The sequence below is a fragment of the Protopterus annectens genome, chromosome 8.part0 (genome assembly GCF_019279795.1).
Source record: "Protopterus annectens isolate FY-2018-M chromosome 8.part0, PAN1.0, whole genome shotgun sequence".
NCBI lineage: Eukaryota > Metazoa > Chordata > Ceratodontiformes > Protopteridae > Protopterus > Protopterus annectens.
The window spans coordinates 1914978426-1914994299 of record NC_056741.1 but is presented as its reverse complement, the minus strand read 5'-3'; the positions used below and the strand labels follow the sequence as shown (position 1 = coordinate 1914994299).

The window sequence follows — 15874 nt, the reverse complement described above, 5'->3', positions numbered from 1 at the left end:
CGCCAATAGTGTGAGGATCCAAGGAGACGAGTTATGTCTTTGCCTGAGATGCAGAAAAGACCATCTCCATGACCTCAAAGGCAGAACCCTCCAGAAAAGAGAGATCCAAAGGTAATAACCTCTGGATCAAAGTCCCTCCCTACTTTGAGGAACACATCTCCAAGGCTGAAGTTGGAGCCGACCTAACTCTTGCCAAGGCTCTGAGATACAGGGATCACTCCAAAAACTTAGGAGTCAACTGCAGCAACCTAGTCCAGACAGTGTAGCTTCGGCTCCGAGAGCTCTCCAGATCTGATGGAGCTGAAGAACTCACAGCAAGACTTTGATCTGAGGGAAGAGAAGTCATCTGATCCAAGGCAGACAGACCCAGATGATTCAGATCCAAGGTCACTGAGACTGAGTTATAGGTCGAAGTATGAATCTGCAAAGGAGCAGTTGAGGATGGTCAAATCTCCTGAGCCAGAGAGGTAGGAGCTGATGGGATGCTAGGCACACTGTGCCAAGAGAATCCTCCTCACCGACCTCTCCACATCTTCTTTGAGTAGGCTCTGGAAGACTGAGTGGACACAATAGACGGAGATCTAGGTCTCTCCAAAAATTAAGAGGGAATCCTTGAAGGGACTGGATCTACAGAAAGAGAGGAACGAATCCTTGGCAATGGAATTTGTAAAACTGGATCCAAAGTGCTGCAATCCAAAATGTCTGTCTTGTCCCTCTTAGGTTCTGAGGGACAGGCTTGTCCCAAATAGCCTGATTCAGCAGGTATTGGATCCAAGTGGGAGGTTGGATCTGATAGTTTGGTGTGTCTCTTTTTTGGATCAGAATGGTCAGATGGATCTGAAGTCTCTGACTTGGAAGGTCTTGGATTTGAGTGCGATGTCAGATTTGCGGGTTTGACAATGTCTCCTTTTCAGGTCTGAAGAGTCAGTAAGATCCAAAGGAGGTCTCTTCTTTGCTTTCTCTGATACTGTGGAAAAAGAGGAAGAAATGCTAGGAACTGGTGAAGCAGTCTTTTGATTTTCAGAAGACACTCTAGATATTGCTGCAGAAAAAGAAGTCAGCAATAATCCCTTGAGGATTAATTTGTTTTTATCCTCAGTAAGAGCCCTGGTATTAAAAGAATGACAAATAAGAGCAGTCCTCCTAAAGGTGGAGAGGACCTAGGCAAAAAAAACACAACATGAATGCGAGTCAGAGACAGGGATTTTGTGACCGCACTTCATTCATTTTGCTTTCTCTTTATCAGCCATGAGTAGAGGTTAGAGATAGCTACAGACCAAAGTTTGAGTTTAAAGATCCCATTTTTTGTATGTGTATGTGTGTATATATATATATATATATATATATATATATATATATATACACACATATATATATATATATATATATATATATATATATATATACACACACACACACACACACACACACACACACACACACACACACACACACACGCATATATATAGGTTCATAGGTTGATACTAGGCTATCCGCCCTAGGGCATTTATAAGCCTAGCCAGAGTGTGTTTGGCTTTCGCCACCCTTTTAGATTAGTTGACTGTGCCTCTGTATAGTAGGTCACAGAAGATAGCCCTTTTAAGGTTAGTTTACTGTGCCTCTGTCTAGTAGGGACACAGAAGATTTCCCAGGGGTAAACCTATGATCTCCCATCCATTCGTCAAGATTTCTCTTGAAGAGGGTCATTGAGGGGCTCTGCCTAACATGGACTGGGATTTTGTTCCAGAGTGAGGGGAGCCTCTGGGATATGAATCTGCCCCTCCAGCATGTCCTATTTATTTCTGTGCTGAGGTTTAAGTCCCTGGAGTGTGTAGCTCTAAGGGATTTGGATTTCCTGAGGTGGAGCATGCCCATTAATTCTGGGTTGGATATGGCTTTATACATCAGGCACAGATCGTCTCTAAGTAGGTGGTAAGCAACTGAGTAGAGCTGGAGTTTCTTTAGGCTAACTGCGTAGAGCATCTGTCTGAGTCCTTTGATCCTCTTGGTGAGGTACCTTTTGGGTCTTTCCAGTTGCTGCAGGTGTCGGGTAAGGTACATCCCGAATGGGGCAGTGTATTCAATTATGGGCCTGATGAGTGATGAGTGATGAGTAGAGGGGCACAATGACCTCTCTTGATCTAGATGTGAACCCTTTCGTGATAAGGTGGGCTATATAGGTCTTTCTAACCACTTTGGCAACGTGATTGTCAAAGGAGAGATTGCTATCTACTTGGGTCCCCAAATCCCTAATTACTTCTTCTGTACTTAATGGATTGCCACCTATGTGGAAATTTGTGGGCACTTTGTTTTTCCCAAAGGGGATGACTATGCACTTTTTGGCATTTAGCTTTAGGCCATGGCTCTGGCACCAGTTATCCATCTCTGTGAGACCCTTTTGCAGGATGCTTGTGTCAGTCAGCGAGTTGATTATGGCACCCAGTTTGCAGTCATCTGTGAACTTGGTCAGCCATAGTCCTCCCATGTTAGCCTGTACCTCAGAGAAATATATGCCGAACAAGAGAGGTCCCAGGACTGAGCCTTGTGGGACGCCATTTGCAACTGGTTTAGAGTCTGACAAGGCACCTGCAAGTCTGACCATGTGGGTTCTATCCCTGAGCCAGTTTGCAACCCATCTTGTGACATAGGGGTTGATATTTAAGCTGGTGAGCTTATTTATGATGCCCAAGTGGGGTATTGTGTCGAAGGCTTTTGCGAGGTCCAGGTAGGCTGTGTGGACTACCTTCCCTTCATTTATGGCCTTGGTGACTGTTTCAAAGAAGGCGACCATGTTCAAGAGGCAAGATCTGCCCTTAACAAAGCGGAATTGGGTAGGATCCAGTGTTTGGAGGTTCCCAATGTCTTTGTTTATGAGTTCCATGATGATACGCTCCATAGCTTTGCAGACCAGGCTAGTCAGGCTTATAGGGCGATAGTTTCCGGGGTCCGTTGTGGCACCACCTTTGTGGAGTGGGACGTCGCTGTACGCCACTTCTTGGGTACATATCCTGTAGTAAGGCTGAGACTGAACAGTGACTTTATGTGAGGGTTCATTTCTTCTTGGAGCTCGTGTAAGATGCAGCCCGGGACACCGTCCAGTCCCATTGATGCTGTGTTTTTTTGCTTTGGAGAGGGCAGCTCTCACCTGTGCATCTGTGATGTCAGGGAGGCTACACTCTGCTGGGATAGACATTTGCTCTTTTGGGGGGGAAGGGGGGGGAGAAGTTTGCACTGAACCTGTCTGCCAGGATGTTGGCAATGTCTGTGGGTTCAGTGTATTTTTTGTCATTTTGTACGAACTCAGAGCATATCTGGGAGTTGCCACCCAGGTTCCTGACAGGTCTTGTGATTATCTTTAGTGTCTTGTGCAATTTTTCTTTTGAAGCTGTCCTTAGATGATTTTATGAGGGATCGTAGTTTCTTGCTAGTACTGATCAGAGATGCCTTCCCTTTTTAGGATTTTGCTCTATCATGTAGTAGCTTCCTCCTTCTGTTGTATAGCTTATTTATGGCTGGGGTACACCAGACAGGTCTCCTGCCTTTGGAGGAGTGAGTTTTGTTTTTATTTGGGATAGCACGATCCATGCATTCCTGTAGGTGTCCATAGAATGCGTTTGTAAAGGATTCTGTGGTTTGGGCCGTATTTTCTACTGGCCCGGGGGCTTTGAAGGATTCCACCTCAGTTTTGAGAAGTGTGAAGTTTGCTTTTGAGAAGTTCTTCATTGTGGTTTCCTTGGCTGGGGGTGGAGATGGGATATGGATGTCCAGTGAGATTAATTTATGGTCAGATCTTACCAATGAGGGGTATACCTCTGGTATGGAACATAGAGTCCCCATGTTGGTGATGATCAGGTCCAATATGTTTTCCCCTCTTGTGGGAGTGGTGACCAGTTGTTCCATAGCATTTGAGTTTATAAATTTTAGGAACCATTGGGCGAAGGTGTTGGGGCTTGAGTAGTGCTCCCAGTCTATGTTTGGGTAGTTGAAGTCACCCAATATAATGGTGTTTGGAGAGACCTTCATATTCTCCAGTGTTCTCAGGAAAGCCGAGTGGGGTTCCTGAGTTTGGGAGGGTGGTGTGTAGCAGGCTACAAACTGAAAGGCAGTTTTGCCCACTGTTAGTTGCACATGGATGGTCTTCGATGCTTTGTGCAGTGCCACTAACCTGGAGGTGTGGGTATCTTTGATGAATATGGATACTCCCCCTCCTTTTGTGGTTCGGTCCGAATTTTGGGGCCGAAAAGCATGGTATGAGGTATAACCTGGTAGTGCTGGGGTGCTCTCGGGAGCTTTGAACCAGGTTTCTGTTACTGCACAGATATCGATATTCTCCATACTGAGGAGAGCCTCGAGTGCGTGCATCTTGAGGTTTAGACTTCTGGCATTGAGCAGCATTACCCTTAGTTTCTTTTTCCTTGTGTTGTCTATGGAGATGGATTTGTGTTTTGAGCCTTGCCTAAAAAAGGCATTATGGGGGTTGCAAGAGCCTTAGCCAGTATTTGAAAGCCCAGGGGTTACAGGTGCAAACTGTCCCTAGCGAAGCAACGTGGCTTGTCGAGTATGTCATCCCAGGCTGACAGACACTGGATCCCCATTAAATGACACCAATACTTTAGCCAATTGTTAAAACTGATAATTTTGTCTTTATATTGTGGCATCATTCTTGGTGAGGGTAAGATGCTACTCAAGGTCAGGGTTATACTGGCCTGGGCTACACGATCAGAGAGCTTCTCTATGTCTCTTTTCATGTAGTCCAGGGAGGTACATCTCAGGTCATTCACACCAGCATGGACAATGATGGAGTCATATTTGTACTTGCTTTGGAGTGACCTGATTGCTTGTGTTATGTGGCGGATCCTGGCACCCGACAGGCAGCTTACAGTGACCTTCTTGTTCAGTCTGGTGAGTGGGACGTCAGTGTGTCTGACAATAGAGTCACCTATTACAAGTGTATTAGGTGTGTTGTTTAGCCTTAAGGGCTGTGACTGTGTGGCACACTGACTTTGTGAATTATGTGATACGTGGGTATTGTGGGGTAGCGGTTGCTTGGATGTTTGCTTTGGAGGTCTCTGCTGCTTGGGCAGAGTTTTATTTAGCGCCTCCGAGTATGTTTTTGTGTGTTTGTGTGTTTGGTTTGCTGTTGCGATAGGTCTATGTGAGACTGGATTTGTGGTGTGTGTGTGTGGTTACCTTCTCCTCCTGACTGACTGTGCCAGAACTGGGTTGAGAGAGCTCAGCCTCCAGTTTGGCTATATAGTTGCATCTCTCAAATATATTTGAGCTTGTTGGGAGGAGGAGAGGGTGACCTGTGTACATAAGGCAGTTGTAACATTGCCTCAAGATTCCCAGATTCACCAGCTGGACTGGAGATATATATAAACACACACACACACATTTTATACATATACAAATACATATATATATATATATATATATATATATATATACATACATACATACATACAGGAAAGAACTAAAGGGTAAGATCTACCAACAATGGTAGTAAGAAAATACACTGAAGTGTAATGAGGGAGGGAAGTACTTAGGACAGAACAGAAAATGTAAATATAAGGACAAGAGAAAGAACAAAGTTATTTGTAAGATAGATTTTAAGAAAGACAGAGGAAAAGGCAGAAGTAAATAACAACAAAACACTTAACTTTAAGTCTCTCGAGAGCACAAAGAAGAACCACGTCTTTCACTGGAAGTGGCAAACGAGATCTGATGTAATTGAGGGAGGTGTATTGTGGGTAAGGCAGTGGCTCGAGAGGTTTTGTGATTGTCACAAGCTTTCACATGGCTAAGTCAGATATGAAGATCAGATCTGGACCCAAAGATTGAGGAGAGGACAAAAATTGAGAACATCACATCAAACAACTGAGAAGACAAAAAGTCTACCAAAGGCAAATTTAGCCTCCCAAGCCAAGGTCAAACACAAGGCCTTCTTTAGCTATTTCCACACCCTCAAATGCAATGCACAATTGTGTGCAGAGTTCATTGGTAATGGAGCCATCTCATTGTTAATGGAGCCATCTATACTGAGCCAAAAGATACAGCAAATCTCCTGGTCCATAAATTCAGCTCCTACTTTACCCCTCTTTCCCCTCAACCTCCCCTCAGGAAATACCAAATATAACTCCCCTCTACTATCACTAAAGAGCAGGTCCTTGATGCCTTCTCTGAGGCCAAAAACACTACATCAATGGGCCCAGACAATATCCCAGGATGCCTTCTAAATAGCATGACACATGACCTATCAAGCCCTCTGGAATTGTTATTTAACTGTAGCCTCCAAACAGCCTTCATGCTTCACTGGAGAACAGCAACAGTAATCTCGCTGCACAAAGGTGGACCATCTGCAGACCCTGTAAACCACAGCCCCATAAGTCTCATAAGTCTCACTAGTCTCATATGCAAAGCCATGAAAAGAATCATGTAAATGATAAACAATAACACAGTAAACCTCCAAACACTGGACCCAACCCAATTTGGTTTCATCAAGGGCAGGTCATGCCTAGTCAACATAGTGGCTTTCTTTGAGAAGGTTACCAAAGCAATGGATGAGGGCAAATGGTGCACACCGGCTACCTTGACCTTGCCAAGGCATTAGACACAATAACCCACTCTGGCACTGTTGACAAACTCAAGAGGTTGGGTATAAACCCTATGTCCCCTGGTAGATAGCCAGCTGACCCACAGTCAGTACACAGGAATTTAAAATTGGGAAGTCCACCTCTACAAAGAGGCCAGTCACAAATGGAGTCTTTCAGGGATCGGTCCTGGGACTGCTCCTTTTTTGCATTTACTTCTCTGAAATCAAGGCCAATGTCAATGGCCTCTGACTGACTACATTTGCAGATTATTGTAAATTAAGAGCAGTCACAGACTCCCCCACTGACAAATGTTCTTCAAGAAGGGCTGACACAGACAAATATCAGGTGTTAGAGCCATGGACTAAAACTAAATGCCAAGAAATGCGTAATAGTATCCTTTGGGAAGTCACCCACCCCTGGTAACTACCATATTGACAACATACCCCTAAGAGTTGACCAAGTAGTCAGGGACCAGGTGTGACAAAGGTAGTTACTGTCAAGCACAGCTATCTGGAATTTTGTAAATAATTATATGTCATTGGTGAATATCAAAATGATTTATATAAGATGCTTGTGTTATAGATTTATTAGAACTTTATGTAATGTGTATATCAGACTGCTCTGCACATGTGTTTGTAGAGTGCTTGTGCTTGAAATGTATCCACAGTGCGTCCTACTGGAATAGAACAGAAATGTACATACACTATTGTAACTGTTTAAATGTATATATTTTATCAGTGGAAACGAGATTTCATGAGGTTAACTTCAGAAAAATAGTTGACTTTAAATTTCTTTATAGCTATGCAATAAAATATGGTATTTTTCAGTTTTCAATGAGCTAGAAACAGAGTCTGTGCTAAGAAGCATTCTGTATTGTCTTCAGGGTGAACTAATTACTAGTTTTGAAATGTGAAGGAATGCAATTGTTTTATGACTTCCAGCATCTGCCAAAGATTTGAGGGCTATGTATTTTCACAAGTAAGAAATGATGTCATTCTGCAACCTATCCCAGCAGTAATATGTGAGATATTAAGATGAGAAGTCTCTTAGACAGACACAGCATTCTGTATTTGGTCTTGGACCTGACAAGAACCATTTACCACAACATCTGCCTTGCTCTTAAGTAAGTTAACTAGGGTACAGTAATTATCTTAGATACAGTCAAGAATACAGTGAAGCTTAGTTTAGATATTTACTTTCTTTATTTGAGATTGCCCTTTAGTGTTGTTTTAAATATGTCCTGTGATTCTGTGAACTCTGAAGTCACTGTGAATATATAGTAAATATTGTCTTGTTCTTTTATTATTTATTAAATATATTTAAACCTTTTATAGTGACCAATCTGTGAAAAGATATTTCAGTTTTGAAAGTACTTGCACATTTATTTGGTGACACTGTGTGGGCCACTCCTAATATCCTTGCTCTTGGTCAGACTACCATTTGTATTAATGTTAATATTACACAGTAAGATTGGACACCCTTTGTTAAGGGCCTTAAAGTAGCTTATAAGGAGCTGGCTGGTAGCAGTGATAACTACCTTATAGTCTGGGCAAAAGGGGGCATAGCTAGTAAACGTGTGCCAGCCTTTCCCAGTTGTGTGTGTAAATCAAACCTCAAAGAGTGTGTGTGTCAGCTATGTGGGCAGGGACACGAAGCACTGTTTGGACAGAGAGGGTGCTGGAGGTCTTGGCTTGGCCACTCAGCTGAGATCTCAACTCTATAGCTGTGCCAGTGGGGTGTCTTATTGGGGATGGGGAGAAACCAGCCCCGAACTGACTGTGGTCTCTGTGTGCTAAGGGAAATTGCACTTGATGCAGAGAGTTGCATCTGGAAATAGTGTGTGTGTACTTGTTATCCTCCCAGTGTTTGCCCCCCACTGTTACCAGTGGTGAAGATTGAGGCTCCTTGATTACTGGTCCAGTGGTGGGTCGTCACACCGGGGGACACACTCACAGACAGTAATCTAGCCTTTGACCATCACGTCTACAGTACTTTGAAAATCTTTCTATGTTGTGCAACTTATAAACAAAAGTATGGCATCTAGGTCCAAGAAAGTCATCGTTCCATTGTATTTGGCATTCATCAGACTTGTCATTAAGTACAATGTCCCCTTTGGTACATAGCTAGCCAGGCACATCCAGCAACTGGAAAGTCTACAGAGGTTCCTCACAAAAAGAACACAGGGTGAAACTAATATGTCCTATGCAGACTGCCTCAAGGCTTTATCCCTGTATTCTGTCTCCTACAGGCTGTTGAGGGGAGATACATGCCTAGCATACAAGGCGTTATCGGACCCTGCCCTGATGGACCTCCTGCATATCCGCAAAACAAATAGCACTAGAATTACCTGATCTAAAGACTTAATTATTGCCTGTGATATAAACTGGACCTGCTGGAGAGACACCTATGTATCCCAGAGACTATCCCTTCTATGGAATATGCTCCCTTGTCCATGTGAAGCAGAGTACCTCACAAACCCAAGTCAAGTGTAACTTGGACAACTAGATGGGGAACAGGAAATTCATCCCTAGTTTGACAACTATATCTCTAACGGTCACTTGCAACCTGTAAATGGTTCATCTGCCACACCATGGCTTATAAATGTTTCAATTCCCAATCCCCTGGCTTACACTTATCAAGGGTATGACAAGCAGTCAGCAATATGGGATGCATGACTAGATTTAAAAATGCCCTTGTGGTCATTAGCCTAGTAGACACCTATGAAGCTATAATGTAGGATGCTGAGAAGATGTAATTATAAGAGTCCTACAGCTTGTACAAAAGGCTGAATAATGTTGTCTGTAAAAGGGTTAGAAATCCCATGATGGGAAGGGCTTAGTCAATCCTCTGTCACAGAGCTGCCAGTGTAGGAGTTTGTGCAGGCATAGAACCCATATGCCACTGAGGCAATATGAATGATGAACCTGAAATTTAAATATTAAAAAGAAAAATTATAGCAGTAGGATGTCAGTTGTATTAAGTGAGTAGGATGAGAAGGAAAGTAGGTAGTGGAGGAAAAAAGGAGGAGAAGCAAAAAAGCTGAAGAGTACAGTGCTTTTATATGTAGATATTTACAGAGTTGAATTCCTACATTAGGATGCAGGCCAATTAGAGAAGTGTGACTTATATCAATGTTATTTGTGGGCTCTGCACTTTCAAGGTTGACACTGCAGCACACCACCAAACACATCTAGACTGCAGAAGCAGGCCTTTAGCAGTCTAAACCCACTTTCAGTAATAACTTGGGTCTGTGGCATGGCAGTGTTGTATGCATGCTCTGCCATAGTCCGTAGTATCATCATCCATGTATGCAGGGCACATCCAGTATCACCAATAAGATGTCCCGGTGGAAAACTGCATGGCAATCCTCAGTAATTGGCCAGAAAACCACAAATTTTATGTGGAACAGACCAAAAATATGAGGCAAAAATCTGGACAGTTGAGAGGTATGATTGTCCCTGCTCCCCTAGGTGAGACCTTTCCTTTAATGCAAAGCGTGTGCAGTCAGTGTCTCTCAGTAAACTTGGCTATATCATAAAACACCAGTATGGTGTTGCCTCTTTCCTTTACTGAACATGGAGAAAAAGTATGCTCCCACACATGCTGTAGCATGGCATCAAGGAAATGTTGCAATGTCCTTGAGGCAAATTATTTAGATACACCTACTGTGTTCCCTGTTGGTATCTGAAAAGTCCCTGATGATAACATTTTCAGTGTTATACATATTTTTGTGAGAGAAAAATAAGCATTTAGGTAATATACATGAGTTCAGAGAAACTGCTGTTAAGCAGCTATTTTGTGACAATCCCACAGCACAGAAACTGTGCAACAACTAAAGCAACAGAAAACAGACTAGTAGCAAATCTTAATGATCCCATGACAAGAAGTGTAACTGGAGATCCTGAAGAAGTAGTGGAAATATTTTGGAATTTTATAAACATTAATAAAAGCTGATAAACAGGATAAGGTGCAAATAAAAATGCTTATGAAAGATTTAGATTTGCCAGTGTTAGCGGAAGAAGAGGTTAGAAATGTTGATAGGATAGTCAGACAATAAATAAAAACTGTGTGTATAGTCACTCCACAAAGAAATCCATGGGAACAAATTACATTCCTATAGAAGTCAGCAGTTTGAAAGGAAAGTAACTGCTAAAGACTTGGAAGGCATTGTTTAATAATATACTGAAAGGGGAAAAGTGTCCACAAATAAAACCATGGGAACATCTGACATTCCTATAGAAGTCAGTAGTTTGAAAGGAAAGTAACTGCTAAAGACTTGGAAGGCATTGCTTAATAATATACTGAAAGGGGGAAAGTGTCCACAAAGAAATCCATGGGAACATATGACATTCTTATAGAAGTCAGTAGTTTGAAAGGAAAGTAACTGCTAAAGACTTGGAAGGCATTGTTTAATAATATACTGAAAGGGGAAAAGTGTTGATATCCATGGGGAAAGCAATGGTATCAATATTGTTGAAAGAGGGTAAAGGTGTCACAGACCAAGTGCTAGACGGTCCAATTTCTATTTTAAATCACAATTATAAAGTGTTTACAGCTGTATTTTCTATGAGAACAGCAAAGATGCTACCAAAATTGGAAGACATTGATCAATGTAGTTTTGTGGCAAGATTACAGATGTTTAACAATATTAATAGAACAATGACTATTCAGAGGGAATTGGAACATAAAAATGCCATTATTGCTATGAACTTGGATGCATTAGAAAACATTCAAAAGGGTCTGTTGGGATATCACTTGTGAAGCAATAACAGCATGCTTGCATTTCCACTAAAACAATACATTAAATAAGAATATATGAATGATCAGAGGTGAGAATAAAGGTAGGACAGGTACTATCAGGCAAAATAAGTCTGAGCAGGGGAACAGGCAGGAATATCTCCTTTCCCCCTCTACTATTTTCGTTACATTTGGAGGTTTAAGCAAGAAAAATAGAACTCACAAATTTATTTATTTATTTCCAGTTTGATGACCGGGGAAGTCCACTGGGCCCAGACAGCCCGTTTTCAGTGGAGGCCCAGAGAAAAAAACTCCACACTACAAAATACAAATAAAATACAAAATACAAGTAAAACTACAAATGCAAATACAAAGAAAAATATTTACAATAGTAAAATAAGAATGCCAATCAAAAATATCACATAGTTAACAGTAATAAGTTTGAAAACATGTTTATAATAACCTAGTGGAACACACCAAACATTCCAAGATGAAGAATAGTTGCTATTTAGATAGTTATTTGTCTGTGGGCAGTCAGTTCTTATATGTTGAACAATGATAATGTAAAATAGATGGAATATAGCTTGGTAATAGAAGGAGATTGTAGGGCTGGAAGGGAGGTATGAGAAAGTAAGGGATGGGCAAGGTTGGAAGGATACAGGTACAAACTGAGATAAAATGGTATGGTAATCAAGCCAAAACATCCCTCTTCCAGGATGATATTATATTGTATTTGACAGACCCAAAAAACAGGATATTCCAGTTCTGTAAAATATTTTGAAACACTGTCAGACATTTTTGGGGATAAATAATAAATAAAAATAAAACAAAGGCAATAACTGCACATTTTGTGCCTACACATGAGCTGGTTCAAGCAGTATCCATACTGCATTACTACACATTCAGTATACTTGATCTTAGTCTAGAGAGTGAACAAGAGGGTGTGACAAAATGGAATACTTAGTAATATGGGTTACAAAAGAGTCAGTCATGACAGTTAAACACATGTGAAAAAAGACTAAGCATGAGGAGTTATTAAGAAAAATTATGAGACCAGAAGATTATGATCATGGATTTATATAAAAAGCAGAGGCAGCAAAAATGTTTATAGTTCTTTTGGTTATATATATTGACCAGGCATATTTTTATCAGCCAGATATGTTTGGATGACAGTTTATGAAGGAACTAAAAATGCATTTGGGAGGAGAAGAGAGTTAAGAATTAAATTGGATAAGTTGATTCTCCTTATGGAGCAAGGGAAATTAATACTACCAGAATTATATTACATTTTAAGAGCATATAAATGAGGTTTATCTGATATAAGCTGAGAACTACAGAATAAAATGGAAAAAAAGATGATCGGGTACAAAGAGAACGTATGTGGGATACAGAGGTATTACTATTTTAGATGCAAACCCATTAAGGACAAGAGTAACAACCATACAGAATATTAGAGTTATAAAATGGAAGAAAATGTTATAAGGGCAGTTAAGCCAAGTACTAACCTATAAAGACTAAAGCAGTACAGGAATTGAGTGAGGACATTCTTCCTTTAAAGATGTGCAATGGTAAAGTTACACAAATTAAGCAGGAGGTGGCTGGAAGTAACTGGAGGAAATTAGCTAAGGAACCAAGGTACTTGGAACATATTCATTGTGAGGAAAAAAAGTAATAGAATGGAAGGAAGCTAAGCAGGTAAGTGACTTCCATGTTAGGAAATGTTGCCCACACATCAGGGATTGATAGAAGAAAACAGATGAAGACAGGTGTAGACCCAGTCCTAGTGGATTTTCTACTGAAGGTAAGAACAGATGTGGTGTTTAACACAGAGGATACTAAGCAGTGCATGTAAGATTTTGCATGACTACAAAAATCAAATAAAGGTGCTTACACATAATTAGGAAAAGAAAATAGACATATTATGAAGAAACAATGGGCAGAAATTTGTATGGTACCCGAATATGCAACAAAGTCCAAACAGTATTTTATACACAGATTAGACTTCAAAGGCTCTTTCCCCCAAGTAGGGGGTAAGTACTAGAGATGTGAAGAAGAGAGAGGAAACTGGAAAATGTATTTTGGGAAAGCACAGTATTGACTGATTTTAAACACTCCTTACACAATGCTTTGATACAAATGTTGGGGGGGGGACAAAGATGATATTTTTGAGTTGGTGTTTATGGTTAGACGTGTTAAGATGAAGTAATGTCTTCAGTTTAATGGTGTTGACAGCTAATATAGCAAAAATGAAAAAATTGAAATCAAAGATTAAATAAACTTTAGAGGATATTAAGTACTACAAAAATGGAGTTGAGATATTTAAAGGATGGAAGAAGTAAAATACATAAAAATAAATGGCATATTTGGAATCAAAACATACAAAAACAGTGGTCAAGGTGATGTGTTATGAGAAGGTTTCTGGGTAATGAAAAATATTAAGGCATAATGTAAAGACTAATATTAAAGTTAAGAGGAAACGTATAATGAATGCAGATAACAATGGAAAATATTCTTGAATTTTTTAATTAATTTATATAAACGCATGCTGTAAGTTAAAGTACAAGGAATAAACTAATTAAAATGCAAATTGATTGAATGTCTTTATGGGTTTCAATGGAAGCCTTTTCTTGCTGCCTACAGTAATTTTCTGGACTCAGTCAGACACTAAAATTGAAGTGGGTGGCTATCCTGGCCATGAGCCTTTAGAGATATAATCAGCAGGTAAGAAGAGATGTCAGTTAGTCCCAAATTTTTGAAAGTGCTATCCAAAAGCTTTTATACAGGTCTGGGCTACAGTTTAACAAATATTTTGAAAAAGGTTAGTTTCCACTTTTTTTTTTTTGGTCATCTTCAAGAACTTTTTTTTTAATATGGGGTGGGATGCCACATAACAGCATTGTCCAAAGTAGCAACTAGCCTTACTAAGACTGTCTTACATATTTATTCATTTCTTATATATATATATATATATATATATATATATAAACACAGTGCTTCACTAATGCAAAGACAAAAAGAAAAAAATTATATATAAAGATTACATTTCATTGTGAAAAACAACTTAAATAATAAACAACTGATGATAAATTAAGAATTTAAAAATGTATTTTCCCTTACCTTTCCATTAGACCAGCCTGTGATTAACTCACAAACACCATCAGAGTTCAGATCAAATGCATGGATGCTCAATGCATGGTTTTTAGACTGTATAACAAGAAAAAAATATTTTGTGGAAGAAAAGGTTAAAACAAATGGCTCTGCAGTTTAATGGTATGAAAATAACTATGATGCCAACATGTTAATATGTTTAGTATAAAAGAAACACTGAAGTCATAGGTGACAATAATGCATCTAGAAGTGCATTAAACAGTCAGTACAACATATGAGCAAGCTGTTACACACTTACTAAAATCTTTCATTGTCTTATAAACCCATTACAATTTTTATCTATGACAATAAAGTGTTCATGTCTCTACTAGTTAAAAGAATGGCAAAGTTGCTGCCAGAATTGACAGATATGGATCAGTGTGGTTTTATGGCAGGGAGGGAAACATTTGACAACATTAACAGAACAATGATGATCCAAGGGGAAGCAAAAATGCAAGAAAATACCTCTGTTGTTGGTGGGTCTTGATGCAGAGAAAGCATTTGACAATTAAGCTGGGATTTTTTTTTTGAGTAGGGCAATCGAATCATTTATATTCCCTGATGCAATAATGTTAATTAGGAGGATATATGAAAGATCGGAAGAAAGAATTAAAGTGGAAGGGTTCCTCACAAATATGCTGTGTTTGAACACAGGAATCAGGCAGGGGTGTCTTCTTTCCCCCTTATTTGTTTTATATTTAGAGCCACTGTAAAGAAAATAAGGGACAAGGATATCATTGGTATGGTAATCAACAAAAGTTGGCTTTATTTGCAGATTATATTATTTTGTACCGGATAAATCCGGAAAAGGGCATCTCAGTGATGTGGAATATTTTGAGACAGCTTCAAGTCTTTTGGGGATATAAAATTAATGAAGATAAAACAAAGGCTTTAGCCGTAAATTATGTACATACACACAAGCTGGTTCTGCAATACCCATTGTAAAGACATGCATCTGGAGCATTTCTCCCCAGGCCTCCGCTGAAAACTGGCTTCATTCCAAGTCGGACTTTCCCAGTAAACAAATGTTAAATAAATAAAATAAATACATAAATATTTATGGGGATATGATAAGAAATATTTAGGAGTATGGATTGCAAAGGCTTCTGCTGCAGCGGTTAAGATGATGTGGGAAGAGACTAAGCAAAAGATCTTAAAAAAAAAAAATGCGAAACTGGAAACTCTAATTTATAGATTTGGATAGTAAGATACAAGCAGTGAACATGTTTTTAACCCCTTTAGTCGTTTATATGGGTCAGGCATACTTTTATCAACCCAGGGAGAAGTTGTGGACAATAATTACTAAAGAATCAAAGGAATTTATCTGGGAGGGAAAGAAGGTAAGACGTTAAAGTGAAATAAGTTGGTTCTTCCAATAGAACAAAGTAGTTTAGGTT

The 15874-nt window shown here is 39.9% G+C and overlaps 1 protein-coding gene across 1 annotated transcript in view; it reads right to left on the bottom strand.

Moving 5' to 3' along the window:
* Window positions 1-15874, bottom strand: part of BBS2 (Bardet-Biedl syndrome 2) — a 1992563-nt gene that overhangs the window by 998482 nt on the left and 978207 nt on the right. Inside the window, exon 7 of the mRNA XM_044079541.1 lies at window positions 14448-14534. Within this exon, the coding sequence (XP_043935476.1) occupies window positions 14448-14534 (87 nt within the window). The remainder of the gene's footprint in view (window positions 1-14447; window positions 14535-15874) is intronic.